Source organism: Primulina eburnea, chromosome 9, assembly GCF_022965805.1.
Source record: "Primulina eburnea isolate SZY01 chromosome 9, ASM2296580v1, whole genome shotgun sequence".
NCBI classification, from domain to species: domain Eukaryota; kingdom Viridiplantae; phylum Streptophyta; class Magnoliopsida; order Lamiales; family Gesneriaceae; genus Primulina; species Primulina eburnea.
In genome coordinates, this window is record NC_133109.1 from 21498485 (window position 1) to 21512272 (window position 13788).

Below are 13788 nucleotides of genomic sequence, written 5' to 3' on the forward strand. Positions count from 1 at the left end.
ACTGATAGGTGATTCAGCAGAAGCCCAACGAGCTGATGAAGAATTCAAATGATGAAAAACCCAACTGACCAGTTCAACTGAATCAGTTGGACCGACAAAATGCTGACCGGTCGGAGAACCAGTTCAAGAATCAGGTCCGAGGAGGGGGATTGGGTTCTTGTTACCCCGAGAACATTATCCCAAAGTAGATCTAATTAATACAATTGACTCAAATTTTGTTTTTTCAAGAAACCGCTAATGATAATAATCGGATCTGCAATGATTCTCGGCAATTCAGATGTCTAATATGAACTAAGATTCAAACTGCTAATCACAATTACCAAACGGTTGGCTTATTTAGAGCACATAATAAGATATTTATTATTTCAATAAACCGAACTGCGCCTTCAAACAGATTGGGCTGATTTATTCAAAAACGAAAGGTGGGGGGGTACTGGTGAAGGCCTCCTAAGTCTTTCGAAGGAATTTCTTGAACCAAACAGCCGACAACTTGGGAATTCTTTTGAGCCCATTCTTGTAGTCCACATAGTAAATCCCGAACCGAACGGTGTAACCCGACGCCCACTCGAAATTATCCAGAAACGACCATAGAAAGAAACCTTTGACATTCACACCGTCGCTGCAAGTTGTAATGGGATGATGTTATGTTTGGTTCAACCGATATTGTTCACAATTCATATTTCACTTTTCATGTAATAACAATGTCGATCGAGTTCATTATTTCCGTCCTCGTGTCATAAAAACTGATCCCCAAACAAAAGGAATGTAAATGATCAAATCACATGACCAAAATTGTTTGCTAAAAGAAATAAAGCTTACTCAATTGCTCGTCGGAGGGCTGCAAGATGGCGTCTGAAAAACTTAACTCTCTGCGGATCATTAATACCATCTTTTAATGTACCATTGTTTTGTGATCCATAACCTGATTATAACCAAAGGAAAAAAAGCAATTAGAAAATGAACTAATTATTTTAAAAGTAAAAGGTTTTTTATCCCATACCATTTTCAGTTATATAGATGGTCGGATTGTTGTATTTCTTCTTGACATACTTGAGCATTTCGTAGAAGCCTTTCGGATAGGAAAAGAAGCCGTTTGCTCCGGTCTGAAAATCATAACAACTAGTTCTAAGAATATGGATAATTAAAGGAAATTTGATTTGGGAACTGCTAATGTTGTATTCCGATGGATGGACGAATTTAAGCTACTTTCAAATAACACATGAATGTTTTTGCAATTTTTGAGTAACATACCGGTTCGCCAATTGGTACGCCATTTTTTGCCGCTGCAAAATATTCAATAAACAACAAAATACAAGTAAATATTAGGAGCTTTATAAGTAAACGAAATTAAATTCAAAAGTGCCTAAGTATTAATTAATTGGGACTGGTACTACTAATTCCTCGCAAACTATTCCCATTTTTTGTTTTTAAATAAATTACTTGTATTTGTTCAACAAAATTTTGAATAATAAACAACAATGAAGAAAAAAAAATCGAAATTACTGATAAAAGCTGTCTCCCAAATTTAGTCAGTTATATCATAAAATTACAATGGGATGGACCAAATTTTGATCAGTCAAATGACAAAAAAACTTATATAGATTAAGTTAGAGATACAACTGTCAAAACAGAAAGCTTACCCGTCCTGCTACATAAAATAGATGGGAAAGTTGCCCCCCATAATCTGACATTTAGATGTGTCGAAATCGGATAGGCCCAGACCACCACATTAAATAGGTGGGCTGAATTGAAAATTTCCGATCATTTATAATGGTATTTTGCGGGCTAACCCACAACGCTAATCGATTCTAAAGGTTCTACTTATATGACTTAATTTTTCCAATTTCCCTTAAATTCCATTTCATAATTTCCTTCAAATGAAAATATTCGAGTTTCATAAAAAAAATATTCTAGTAAAATATATACTTACTTGAAAATTGAACCATACTATCGGTTGAACTGCTAAGATTGACGGTATTTGGAGATGAAAGATGAGCAACATAAATGGCTGTGTAGTAGTTTAGTCCCAAAAAATCGAAGGATCCTTTCACCAATTCACTCTCCTCCTTGCTGAATTTCGGGAGTCGATTCCCAACTATAGATTGCATTATTTTTGGATACTCTCCATGAACTAAAGGAGCACCAAACCTTTTTTTAAAAAAAAAAAAAAACAACTTAAGTCCAGAGAGTAGAGATCGATCCACACACATACTATATTATATTATTAATCAGAGTAACTAGGTACTATTTGGCCTGCCCGAAGTACATATCTTCATAACACTCTTATTTTTATAAAAATTAAAATATTATGGGATAAAAATTAAAATGTAACATTTGATGAGAAAAAAATTACTTCAACACTATCATACTTCATTATATACTTGAAATTACATTTAAAATATAAAATTTATGTACTTAGCACGTATCAGATGCAATATTTACTGGTATGGTATGTATGTATAACTTTTTGTAAAATGAATATGCAATGTTCCATTAATTTGGTTTTTGGTATAAAATTTTGGTTAAATCGAACGTATATATCGAACTTTTATAAAATAACATTTAAAATTACAATTTTTAATTGGAAATTGATTTTCTAAAACAAAATTTCTAAAAGTTAGGTTTGTTCTGTTTTAGTAGTATCTGTTGACAAAAAAATTCCTTTAATTTTGGTTTAAGTAGTTCAGTTTTGTTTTGATCGAATTCTCACCCCCCTATGAGACAGACAATTGGTCACGTTGGTATGGTCAAGTTCACATATAAACCATAATGTCCCTTATCAAATTTTACAAGTGTGGTATTCGTAACATCCTAAAAATTTGAAGATCTACATGAACCACATGCATGCAAGTTATCAAATTCCTTATTTATTTTATTTCATTAAATGCATGTTTAAATCATGGACAGTATAAAAAAACAATCTTATTAATTAATTATTTTTAATTATTTAATAGATTATGTATTTAATAGTTATTTTCCAAAATTGTATAATTTTAGATTAATTTATGACGATATACGATTTCATGTTTTGAATCACATTCTTTTGAATTTTCAAATATTAAATAGGTTGATTTTATTTTAAATAGTGCAAAAGATTTATAAAAATATTTCGACCGAGATGATGGGGAAAAAATTTTCTAATATATTTTAAAGTAAAACGAATAGTAGACGTTTCAATATAACTCTTATTTAAATATAAATAGCACTAATTAAAAAATGATTAAACTCCAAAAAAAATTCAAAAAAAAATAAAAGACGGTACAAACACGCAACAACTTACCATCCCAAGGCAAACTCAAGGGCTCGTCTGGCAGCTTTAATATCGGGGTTACTCTGGGAAAATGGAACCATCCATTGAGAGACTAGAGTTATCCCAATCACACCCTTTTGAGTTGCCTGCCCCACAAATTAGTCATAATTTAAATAATCTTTCCCTAAAAGTGTTAATCACACAATTTTATCGTTATTATTTTGCCATAAATTCAATAACATTTCCATAAAATTGTTAATAATTTCAGTAGAAAATTCGAAATTTTTATACAAATTTTTTGAATCTATTCAAGTCAAACAACATCTAACTAACTAGTTTCATTTTAAATTTTTAGGAAATCCATTGAATTTAGGTGAAAGATGTAGGTGTTCTGATTTAGTCATAAGAATGAAAAAAAAAATGTAAACAGCTTCAAGTGTATCCGAGTTGGTAGAGTATCATTGATAAAGAGTTTGATTCTCCATACCAACACATTTTTGGATGTATCACACATGACTTGCCCAGTGTAATTTGTCCAACTAACATAGTTTGTAATATACGAGTTAGTTCGGAGGTTTACCCAATGCACACTGAAAGATAACTACTGTGAGTTTTCACTCCATTAAAAAAAATGTATAAAACAAGGTTATGATAGAGATATTTGATTAGTTTCAATTTAAATCATTATCACATTCAAATTTTTAATATAAAATCGTGAGAGTATATTTTAAAATCAGAACGGATAATTTGTATATTCTTGATGAATTTGTATCTATTTCGAACAACTGGACAAGGGACATAATAATAATAATAGCAAACTATTTTAATTATATACAAAATAATTTACAATTTGAAATAATTTTATCGAAGCAAGATAGATGATATATTTAAATAGAACAGGAATATTGACCTGGAATTTCTCCTTGTATAATTTGACAGCAGCAGCATGGGAAAGGAGTAGATTATGGCCCGCAATATAAGGTTCGGTGGCCGAATTTCCTTGGGCACACCTGGCTCGGTCGGAGCACCTCCCTGGCGCGAAGATTCCGACGGCGCCGCCGTCGTAACCGCCTTCGATGAAGATATATGGCTCATTTATAGTGATCCAATGCTTTACACGGTCACCAAACTCCTTGAAGCAAACACCAACAAAGTCCCTGTAATCATCTCTGCACCACCACATTGCACATACAACTAATTAAAATACTATTTTTTTGCTATCCGGAAGAATAGGGTACATCTCAATTATTATTATTTTTTATTCTTGTAAGAAATGTAATTTTGTTCCCGTATATTTATTTTTTTTCATACATATACTATTTTTTTTTATAATTTTTCTAATGTGACGTCGATTTCATGCCGATGTGACATTTACAATAAAATTGAAAAATATATGACTAAAATCTAATTTTGACAAAATATGTGACAAAAAAAAAAACAAATAAACATACACAAAGAAAATTTCTTAGATATTGACACTCATCGTGTATGGGTTTTAATCATATATATATATATATATATATATATATATATATATATATATATATATATATAGTGAGTGTGAGTGTGAGTGTGAGTGTGAGTGTGAGTGTCAATATCTAATATATTTATATATATTTTGGCATTTGCGAAGATGTGTACTTACATTATTTGGCGACTTAAGAAGCCATGGCCATTATATTCGTCTTCTAGAGGTTGAGGAAGATCCCAATGGAAGAGTGTGACAAATGGAGTAATACCTTTAATATAATTCACTTAAACATTATCATATAATAAGCAGAGAAATAATTTTAAAATTTTTATAATATGCTGAAATATTAATTACCATTTGCGAGGAGCTCATTGAAGACATTATTATAAAAGGCAACTCCTTCCTTGTTTATTCCTCCGCTTAGCTTTCCATCTGAGATATATTAAAATTCATAGGTTAGCAATTAATATGTTAATAAAAATAAATTAAATAACGAGAGAATATGAAATATTCGTTACTTGGTAATATTCGAGGCCAGGAAATTGACATTCTAAAAGCATTGAGCCCTGTAATTTTTACCAATTTCACATCATCCTGCATGTTATGTCTTCCATTAGAGAACAATATTATAAATTTAAATTAACCCGCGAACTGAAATAATATATATATATATATATATATATATATATATATATATAAATATATATATATATATATATAACATATTCATATCTAACAATTTTCCATAAAGTGGTGACGGAACGTATAATTTGTACAAATTTTTCCATTTTCCAAGTCGATACGATCTATTTGTTCGTAGAAGCATTTACTCGATCGCAAACATTTCTGGAATATATATATATATATATATATATATATATAATATATATATATATATATATATATATATATATATATATATTCCTTTATGATTATATGATAATAAATTTGGATTATTATTTGTTTCATATGTATATTTTCAAGATAATAATTATTAGATGATGGGGTGCTGAATAATATAATCCGTATGGAATTTACTTTAATCAGTATTAAATTGTGCAAGTTTTTGAGAAATTTAAAATGAATTATTTTATTTTATTTTTTAAAAAATTAACCAAAATATTTTCAGCACATTTACAAAAAAAATTATCTCTCATATTAAAAAAAAAAAAACAAGTTGCAAAATATTAACACTGAAGGGATTTTGTTTATGATAGATATTAGTGGATCTCATGTGAGACCGTCTCACAGATCTTAATCTGTGAGACGGGTCAACCCTACCCATATTCATAATAAAAAGTAATACTCTTAGCATAAAAAATAATATTTTTTCATTGATAACCCAAATAAAATATCCGTCTCACAAATAGGATCCGTGAAACCATCTCACACAAGTTTTTGCCGATAGATATTTCATATATATAGTTGCACCAAAATATCATATATTATATAGAGTTACACAAAAGATAAATATAAATATAAAATGCTTTAAACAAACCAACCTTATACCGATTGTAAAAATCTACTGCAACATCTCCATTGCTTCCATCCAAAATTTTTTCTGCAAAATTTAAAAGTTAATCAATAACTTTGAAGCCCCAAGTTCAAAATAACCATTATGAAAGCTAAAATAAGTATATCGTACGTTATGTTTTTGATTCTTATTGTGTGATCAAAGTTTGATCTTATAATTAATTTCACTTTTTTTCTTTATATTTTTATTTAACGTGAATATTGACGTGATATCATAAATTATTGATGTGACATCAGATATCGGTCCCACGACGATATACATAGTTGATATGTCGATTTAATAGTACTCATTGTTATTATTGGTCAACGTGAGTATTGACGTGATGACACTTTTTTTTCTCGATTGATTATTAAAGTTATGAGACATTATTTCTACTGGTTCTTGTCTCTTGATATTGACATAACAAAATTTTTCCTCGAATTACTCATTCTCCAAAATATTTTAATTTCTTAAAAGACAAAAAATTAAAAAAAATCTTTGGAGTAAAAAATATTCTAAAATCATTAATATTTTTTTATGTGCATCCAATGTGCGCTCAGATTTGCTAGTTTATATTAAAATTTTATTTAAAGTATAATCCCTCTTTTAAAATCATAATAGTGTAGGGGAGTGTTTTTTATTAAAAAGAAAAAAAACTAGTTATTACATAATAATCAATTTACTATACTACAACTATAACTTGAAATAATTAAAATAAATTCCATGTGCCACACAATTAATTTTCCACGTTACACCAGTATTATTATGCAAATAAAATAGATAAATGAAAGTTATAACAAATATCAATTTACTATACGACTATAACTTGAAATAAATATTTGATTGAAAATATATAAATTATTCGATCAAATTTATAATTTTGTATCTTAAAAATATGAGTTGCAATATTGCAATTATTATTTAATATATACAACCAAAAAATATTTTTTTTTAAATGTAAAAATTAATCCGTACGGGCGACATGTGAGGCCATCTCAAATAGACAATACAAGAGACTATTTCTGTTTTTTTGCACCATTTGTGCCTGCATCAATTATTAGTGAGACGAGCCATATGACAAATAATTGAACAGGATAAGATTTCCTTGGATTCTCTTGTCGCAAATTCAAATTGAAAATAATAATAATAATAAATAGAATAAAAAATAAAAAATATATTTTATATTCTTGAAAACAAGACTTTACAAAATATTTAATAACAAAAAATAAATTTTCAGTTAAAAATAAAACTAATAAAATACATTTAATTAAACAATTTTCCCCTTTTTTATGTAATATTTTTTACTTATAAAAGAAAGGAAAATTATACGAATATTAATTTTATTTAAGAAAAAGAAAAACCATGACAAAATAAAAATCATACACAATTTGGTAGATATAAAATTACCACCGACAATTATTGTCATTCACTAAAAAAAATTATTATAAGTGAACTTATTGTATATCGACAACTTTGTGTAATACTAGTTTGGTGATCCTTGACTCCTGACGGGAGGATATATATTACTAATATTTTGTGTGAAAAATCTCAAACAAAATCTAATAGAATATATTAAAAGTTAAAAAATTTAAAAGGTTTTTTAAAAATTAATTTTTATGTTATTGATGATATGATAAAGTAAAAAATTCAAAATTATATAAAATAATACGATATGGTAGTTATAGATACACAAATTTAATAAAATAGTTTTTGATGATATTTTTAATTACATATAATATAATATTTCTGTAATTTAAAAATGAGTATTTTTAGTTTATCAAAAACATACTACGATCTCAACCTTAAAAATAATCAGTGATCTGTAGCACGCGATATTTACTTAAGTATTAATTTTTTTTGGTAAATTTGTTTTTATAGATTATATTAAATTTAAAGATGGGTTTTAATAAATAGTTTTTTATATCATGAGTTATATTTTTCGTACATGTTTAATTTTTTAATTTGAAAAAATTTGTGTGAGACGGTCTCATGGGTCGTATTTTGTGAGACGAGTCTCTTATTTAGGTCATCCATGAAAAAATATTACTTTTTATTGTGAATATCGATATGGTTGACCCGTCTCACAGATAAAGATTCGTGAGACCGTCTCAAAAGTACGAGACCATCTAATTTTTTTATATATGTTTTGAGTGATTTAAAATAAAATTTCAAAGACACAAATATGTGACATAAATGAGAAATAATACAATTTGTAAAGAGCAATATAGAGACCTGGATATTGGTGGGTGAAGTTATCCCATATGCTTAGTCCTTTACCATCTTCAAACGCAGCACCTTCGTACTAACAATAAATGAGTTTACCCAACAATTAGAAATTTGTTAATTAATATATATATATATATATATATATATATATATATATATATATATATAATCAAATTATGTATGTATACACACACATGCACTTGTTAATAATTATCATAGTAAGTATATTATATATTATCAAGGTGGTATTGATATAATTCATTAACTAATTGTATAATATAAAACTCATTATCTTGGAAAAACTAACGCATTAACCATTGCTTGAGTATTTTTTTTTTTTGTCTTTCTCAAAATACACACCTCGTCAAATCATCTTCCTTTTTTATTCGATTCTTATGTAAGATAATATTTTGAATATTCGGGAAAATAGATTTCAAGTAGCTCTATTTATGTATATAAAAAATTTGAAAGCATCATATTAAACCAAAAGCAGAAGGAGAAATTAATTTCAAACTTATGGAACTCAAAAATATAAAACCATTATAAAATATCCATATAATTAAAATTTTTGGATTTCAAATCATTCAGTCCAAATCATTGTGTAAGCTCTTTGAGTCATAAAAAATATATTATTATTTCAACATCACAATTATAACTCCTCTTGGCATTGTCTCAAAGATCAATTTTGTGAGACGTGTTTCCAATCCGACTCAACTCATAAAAAATATTACTTTTTATTTAAAAATATAAACTTTTCATTGTATGTACGGAATGCGTCGACATAACTCACATATATAGATCTGCGACACCTTCTAATAATAATAATAAATGCAACTACCAAAGTATTCGAAAATACATATACATGGTGAATGAGTAGTAGTAGTACCTGATAGGCAGCCGACGCAGCTCCGAAAGCAAAATCAGAAGGAAAGCTACTGCGACCGAAATGCGATGCATGCGTTGTTAACAAACAGCAGATAAGAGAAAGAACGAGAAATGGAGTAACTGTATGGGACCGTACAATATCCATTGCTACAATCGATTACTCTTTGTATGTGGTGTGGGTTTATTTCATGCATATATATATATATATATATATATATATATATATATATATATATATATAGATTAACAAGAGGACCTGTCGGTCAAACAATAGCACGTGAAACACACGGGACAGCTAACCGAAATGACAACAAACTTGTGTAAAATATACACCTCTATATTCATGTTAACCATGTTTACAGAAATATACATTGAGAGATACATATACATAATTATAGTGATCTTTTTTATTTTCCATTTATACAACATTAAGATTTCTTTTGTAAAATAAATTTTTTTTTTCGTGTTTTGATATCCTGGACAATAAGTGACCGACACATAGGACCAAATGCATTACAGCCATAATTCGTTCAAGTATTGTGAAATCGCTTTACTCCACGAGCTTGTAATTGTCAAGTAATGGACCAAATGGTTGAAACGTACACGTGTTTTGTTTTGAACACTAGTTATTATCAGTCGTCTCACTTCTTATAAAAGTAATATATAAGAGACTGATATTAACTTAGCTATAATATATATTATCAAATTATTTGATTAGACAACATAATTTTATTTTAAGTATTAAATCAAATTAAATTATCCAAACACTAGACGTAAATAAAATCTCAAAAATTTCGAAAACTAACAAATTGTATTGCAGTATAAATGCTTTAAAAAAATATATTAAAACTTAATTTACAGTCTGAGGAAACAAGGAAGTAGCACATGGACTATCTTCATAAGATCATTTCCTGAAATAAAAACGGGAAATTGTCCTTCAGTCTCCGGCCGTCGATTTTTTTTGTGTTCAGTCCCTGGGTACTTTTTTAGTACCACATTTCCACATGAAGTGTACCACATTTTGTATGACATAGTACCACAATTTTGTTGGTAGGGAGTGAACTCAAATAAATGTTTTGATTGAGGATTTTTCACCAACTTCCCCAAATAAAAATCAGTTTTATTATTATTATTATTATTATTATTTTTATTATTTACAGAGGTAAAAATGACAAAATCGGTACGACAATACTGAGACACAACTACGTAAAAAATATTTATTATTTCCATTATTTATTCATATGGCTAACAAGTTATTAAGCATTACACCGATAAAATTAGAAAATTACGAAGATCATAAAATCACACTACATTCCACAAAACAAAAACAAAAAAATATATATGTATCATAAAGATAACCTATATATTCTTAAAATCAAAGCTTTATAATCCGTATAAAAATGACTAAGAAATAAGAAAAATTGAAACCACAAGATAAGAAATAAGAAAAATTGAAACCACGAGATAAGAAATTTGGAGTAGAACCTTCACGATTTAAGAACAAAAGAATGAAAATTTACTCAATTCCCACATTTATATTATTTCTCTAATTGTCCGCTTTTCTCCACTATGGAACCATTTTTTGATTCCCGCCTTTCAAAATTTATTATTTTATGTTTAATTTTTTTAAATTATCATACTCAACTTATTATTGAAATTAATTTTATTATTAATTTATTGTTTTGCAACTTGATTTTTGTAAAACATGTCACAGATGAAAAACTGAAAACTTTTTGATATTGTATCTTATTTCTTCTTTTTGTAGATAATTTATTTAAAATCAGTCATTTATATATATGATACCCTTGAAAGGGCCCGGGTCATGGTTGACCCGGGAAGTTTCGTTGCATGGCCCGTATGAAAACCGAGAGGCCGGGTATTTCCTACATAACCGTCGAGTGAAATGATTAACTAGGGCCCGGGTTCTCATGTCAGAGCCGAGGGCTCAATACCCAAGTAACATCGTTGGGAGGTCCGAGAAAGGGACTGGACAGGAAGTCAACATCCCTTCTCCTTGGAGTGTCCGCAAAGCTATTGAGAAGAAAGGGACTGGACAGGAAGTCAACATCCCTTCTCCTTGGAGTGTCCGCGAAGCTATCGGGAAGAAAGGGACTGGACAGGCAGTCAACGTTCAAGGGTACAAGTGGTAGGTACGCCCGCGTATCGAGGTAACTCTAGTTTTCCTTCCTATAAATAGCAGGTATAGTTGTCATTTACGGGGTCTGAAAAATTCTTCTTCCTCAAGCATTCATACATATCGCTCTAAGTTTATTCCTTGATAAGCCTGCTGACTTAAGCATCGGAGTGGTCACGCCGGACACCCTTCCGACGCCCATTCACGAGTTCTTTTCTTATTTGCAGGTGTTGAAAGAGCCATTGTCCACACTCAAGTTTCCAAACACTATAAATTATTGATTTGGCCTGTTGGAGTTTTTGACCCAGCTCATTCCATTTCAGCGTGGCCGTATCATTGGCGCTGTCTGTGGGAAATTTGAGACTAAGGCGTTGATATGGCTCACACGAAGAAAACTAACTAGAATACTTCCCGGGTTCAGGGAGTCGACGCAAATCACTCAAGACAAGAGGATGCTCCTCCTGATCTTATTACCATGACTCCAGAGGAGTTGGATAAGCGTATTACTGAAGCCGTGGAGAAAGCTATGGCTAGGCGAGAAGCTTCCCACCATGATATACCACTCGAGGAGGAACCAGAGAAAGAGCAAGAGCAGCAGCAGGAGTTGAGGGAGGAGGAGAAGAGGGGAGAAGGTGAGGAATCCTCTGCTGGATCTAAGTCACCAACGATGGTCGAGGAGATGTTGGAGTTAAAGCAGAAAATGAAAGTATTGGAAGGACAGCTGGAAAATCGTGGAACTTCTCGAGCGTCTGTCAAAGGACGCCCGTTTGCTGAGGCAATTATTCGGGAACCTCTTCCTGGGAACTTTAAGTCTGCCAAAATAGGAACGTATGATGGAAACGAAGATCCAGAGGAACATTTGGCCAGATTCGAGAATATGGCTATGTTGCATTGCTACACCGATAGGATCAAGTGTAAAGTGTTTTTGACTACGCTGGTAGATTCAGCTCAAAGATGGTTTGATGGGTTGGCTCCATTGAGTATTAAATCGTTTGATGATTTTCAGAAAATCTTCTTGCATCATTTCAGTAGCAGCAAAAAGTATAAGAAAACTGCTTTCAGTTTGTTCGAAGTAAGGCAAGGCCCGGAGGAGAGTCTGAGGATGTATATTAAGAGGTTTAATAAAGTGGCTTTGGATGTGCCTACTTGCGCTGCGGAGACAAAAACTACTGCTTTCACTCAATGTTTGAAAGAGAGTGAGTTTTTCAAATCGTTAACAAAGAAAGTGCCTGAGGACTTTGAAGATTTGCTATCTCGGGCAGAGAAATACATTAATATGGAGGAAGCCCAGAGACAAAAGAGGGAAGCCATCAGAAAGGAGAGAGGGGACCGGGCATTTAAGCCCGAGGAGAGAGGACCAAGGCGGGGTAATCCAGGGCACTTCTCCCAGCACGTGCCACTGAAAATTACCCGGGAGAGAGAGGTACATGAATGCAGTAGGGATCCAGTTCCCGATCTCCCGCTGTCTCAACCCGAGAGAAGTGGATTTTGTACTCGGCACGGGATATGTCAGCACAGTACTGAGAATTGTAATGCTTTAAAGAGAAATTATGTTCCACCCACCAGTCAGGGATATAATCAATCGGTCAAGAGGTCGAGAGGTCCACTCTGGACACCCCGGCCACCAGTGCCTAACACTCGGATAAACGGAAGGAGTGGCCCGAGGAACGATGTGGGTAGGAGGAGGGAGCCGGAGCCCGAGAAGAAGAGATCTTCATCCCCTGCGGCGGGATTGATCAAAATGATCTCGGGAGGATCTACTGATGGAGATTCAAATCGAGCCAGGAAGTCGAGAAGTAGGCGGGAGTGTATGGAGGTGGAAGGATCTAGGAGAAACGAGGCCGTGATCAGTTTTGGTCCGGAAGATCTAAAGGGAATAAACATGCCACACAACGATGCTCTGGTCATCCAAGCCCGGGTAGCCAACTACGACATTTTGAGTCTTTGTGGATTCAGGCAGTTCAGTCAATGTGATTTTTAAAGATGCCTTAGTGCAGATGGATCTGCAAGGGTTTAAGTTGGAGATTGTGGAGACTGCCCTATTTGGTTTCGCCTGACATGCGGTTTATCCGGAGGGAAAAATTGTTCTGCCACTCACTCTAGGCTCCCGGGATGTCAAGAAAACAGTCATGACCACCTTCACAGTGGTGAATTCCTCCTCATCTTACAATATCATTCTGGGGAGGCCGGCCATGAATGAGTTGAGGGCAGTAGCATCTACTTACCATCAAAAGATCAAATTTCCAGTGGGAAGTCAAGTAGGAGAGGTCCGTGGAGATCAGCCTTCTTCCCGGAAATGTTATGTGGAG

At 31.7% G+C, this 13788-nt stretch overlaps 2 protein-coding genes across 2 annotated transcripts; one reads left to right on the forward strand and one right to left on the reverse strand.

Moving 5' to 3' along the window:
• Positions 1-235: 235 nt before the first annotated feature.
• Positions 236-9529, reverse strand: LOC140841344 (beta-glucosidase 13-like). The gene is made up of 13 exons (XM_073208689.1): positions 9347-9529; positions 8467-8536; positions 6224-6282; positions 5240-5315; positions 5076-5153; positions 4896-4989; positions 4161-4419; positions 3281-3396; positions 1931-2148; positions 1252-1283; positions 1001-1103; positions 820-922; positions 236-619 (listed from the first exon to the last, which is right to left on the reverse strand). The coding sequence occupies exons 1-13, from the start codon at positions 9488-9490 to the stop codon at positions 448-450; spliced, it is 1524 nt and encodes a 507-aa protein (XP_073064790.1). The 5' UTR covers positions 9491-9529; the 3' UTR covers positions 236-447.
• Positions 9530-11954: 2425 nt separating this feature from the next.
• Positions 11955-13460, forward strand: LOC140840800 (uncharacterized). The gene has a single exon (XM_073207964.1). It carries the CDS (start codon positions 11955-11957, stop codon positions 13458-13460), a length of 1506 nt encoding a protein of 501 aa, XP_073064065.1.
• Positions 13461-13788: the final 328 nt, after the last annotated feature.

Bases quoted from the DNA above. Each gene is read 5' to 3' on its own strand.
- LOC140840800 (XM_073207964.1), top strand. From the start codon at position 11,955: ATGACTCCAGAGGAGTTGGATAAGCGTATTACTGAAGCCGTGGAGAAA.
- LOC140841344 (XM_073208689.1), bottom strand. From the start codon at position 9,490: ATGGATATTGTACGGTCCCATACAGTTACTCCATTTCTCGTTCTTTCT. The intron at 5,154-5,239 runs GTAACGAATATT...AATATATCTCAG, and splicing joins CTGGCCTCGAATATTACCAA to ATGGAAAGCTAAGCGGAGGA. The intron at 4,420-4,895 runs GTAAGTACACAT...GTGGTGGTGCAG, and splicing joins TTCTTAAGTCGCCAAATAAT to AGATGATTACAGGGACTTTG.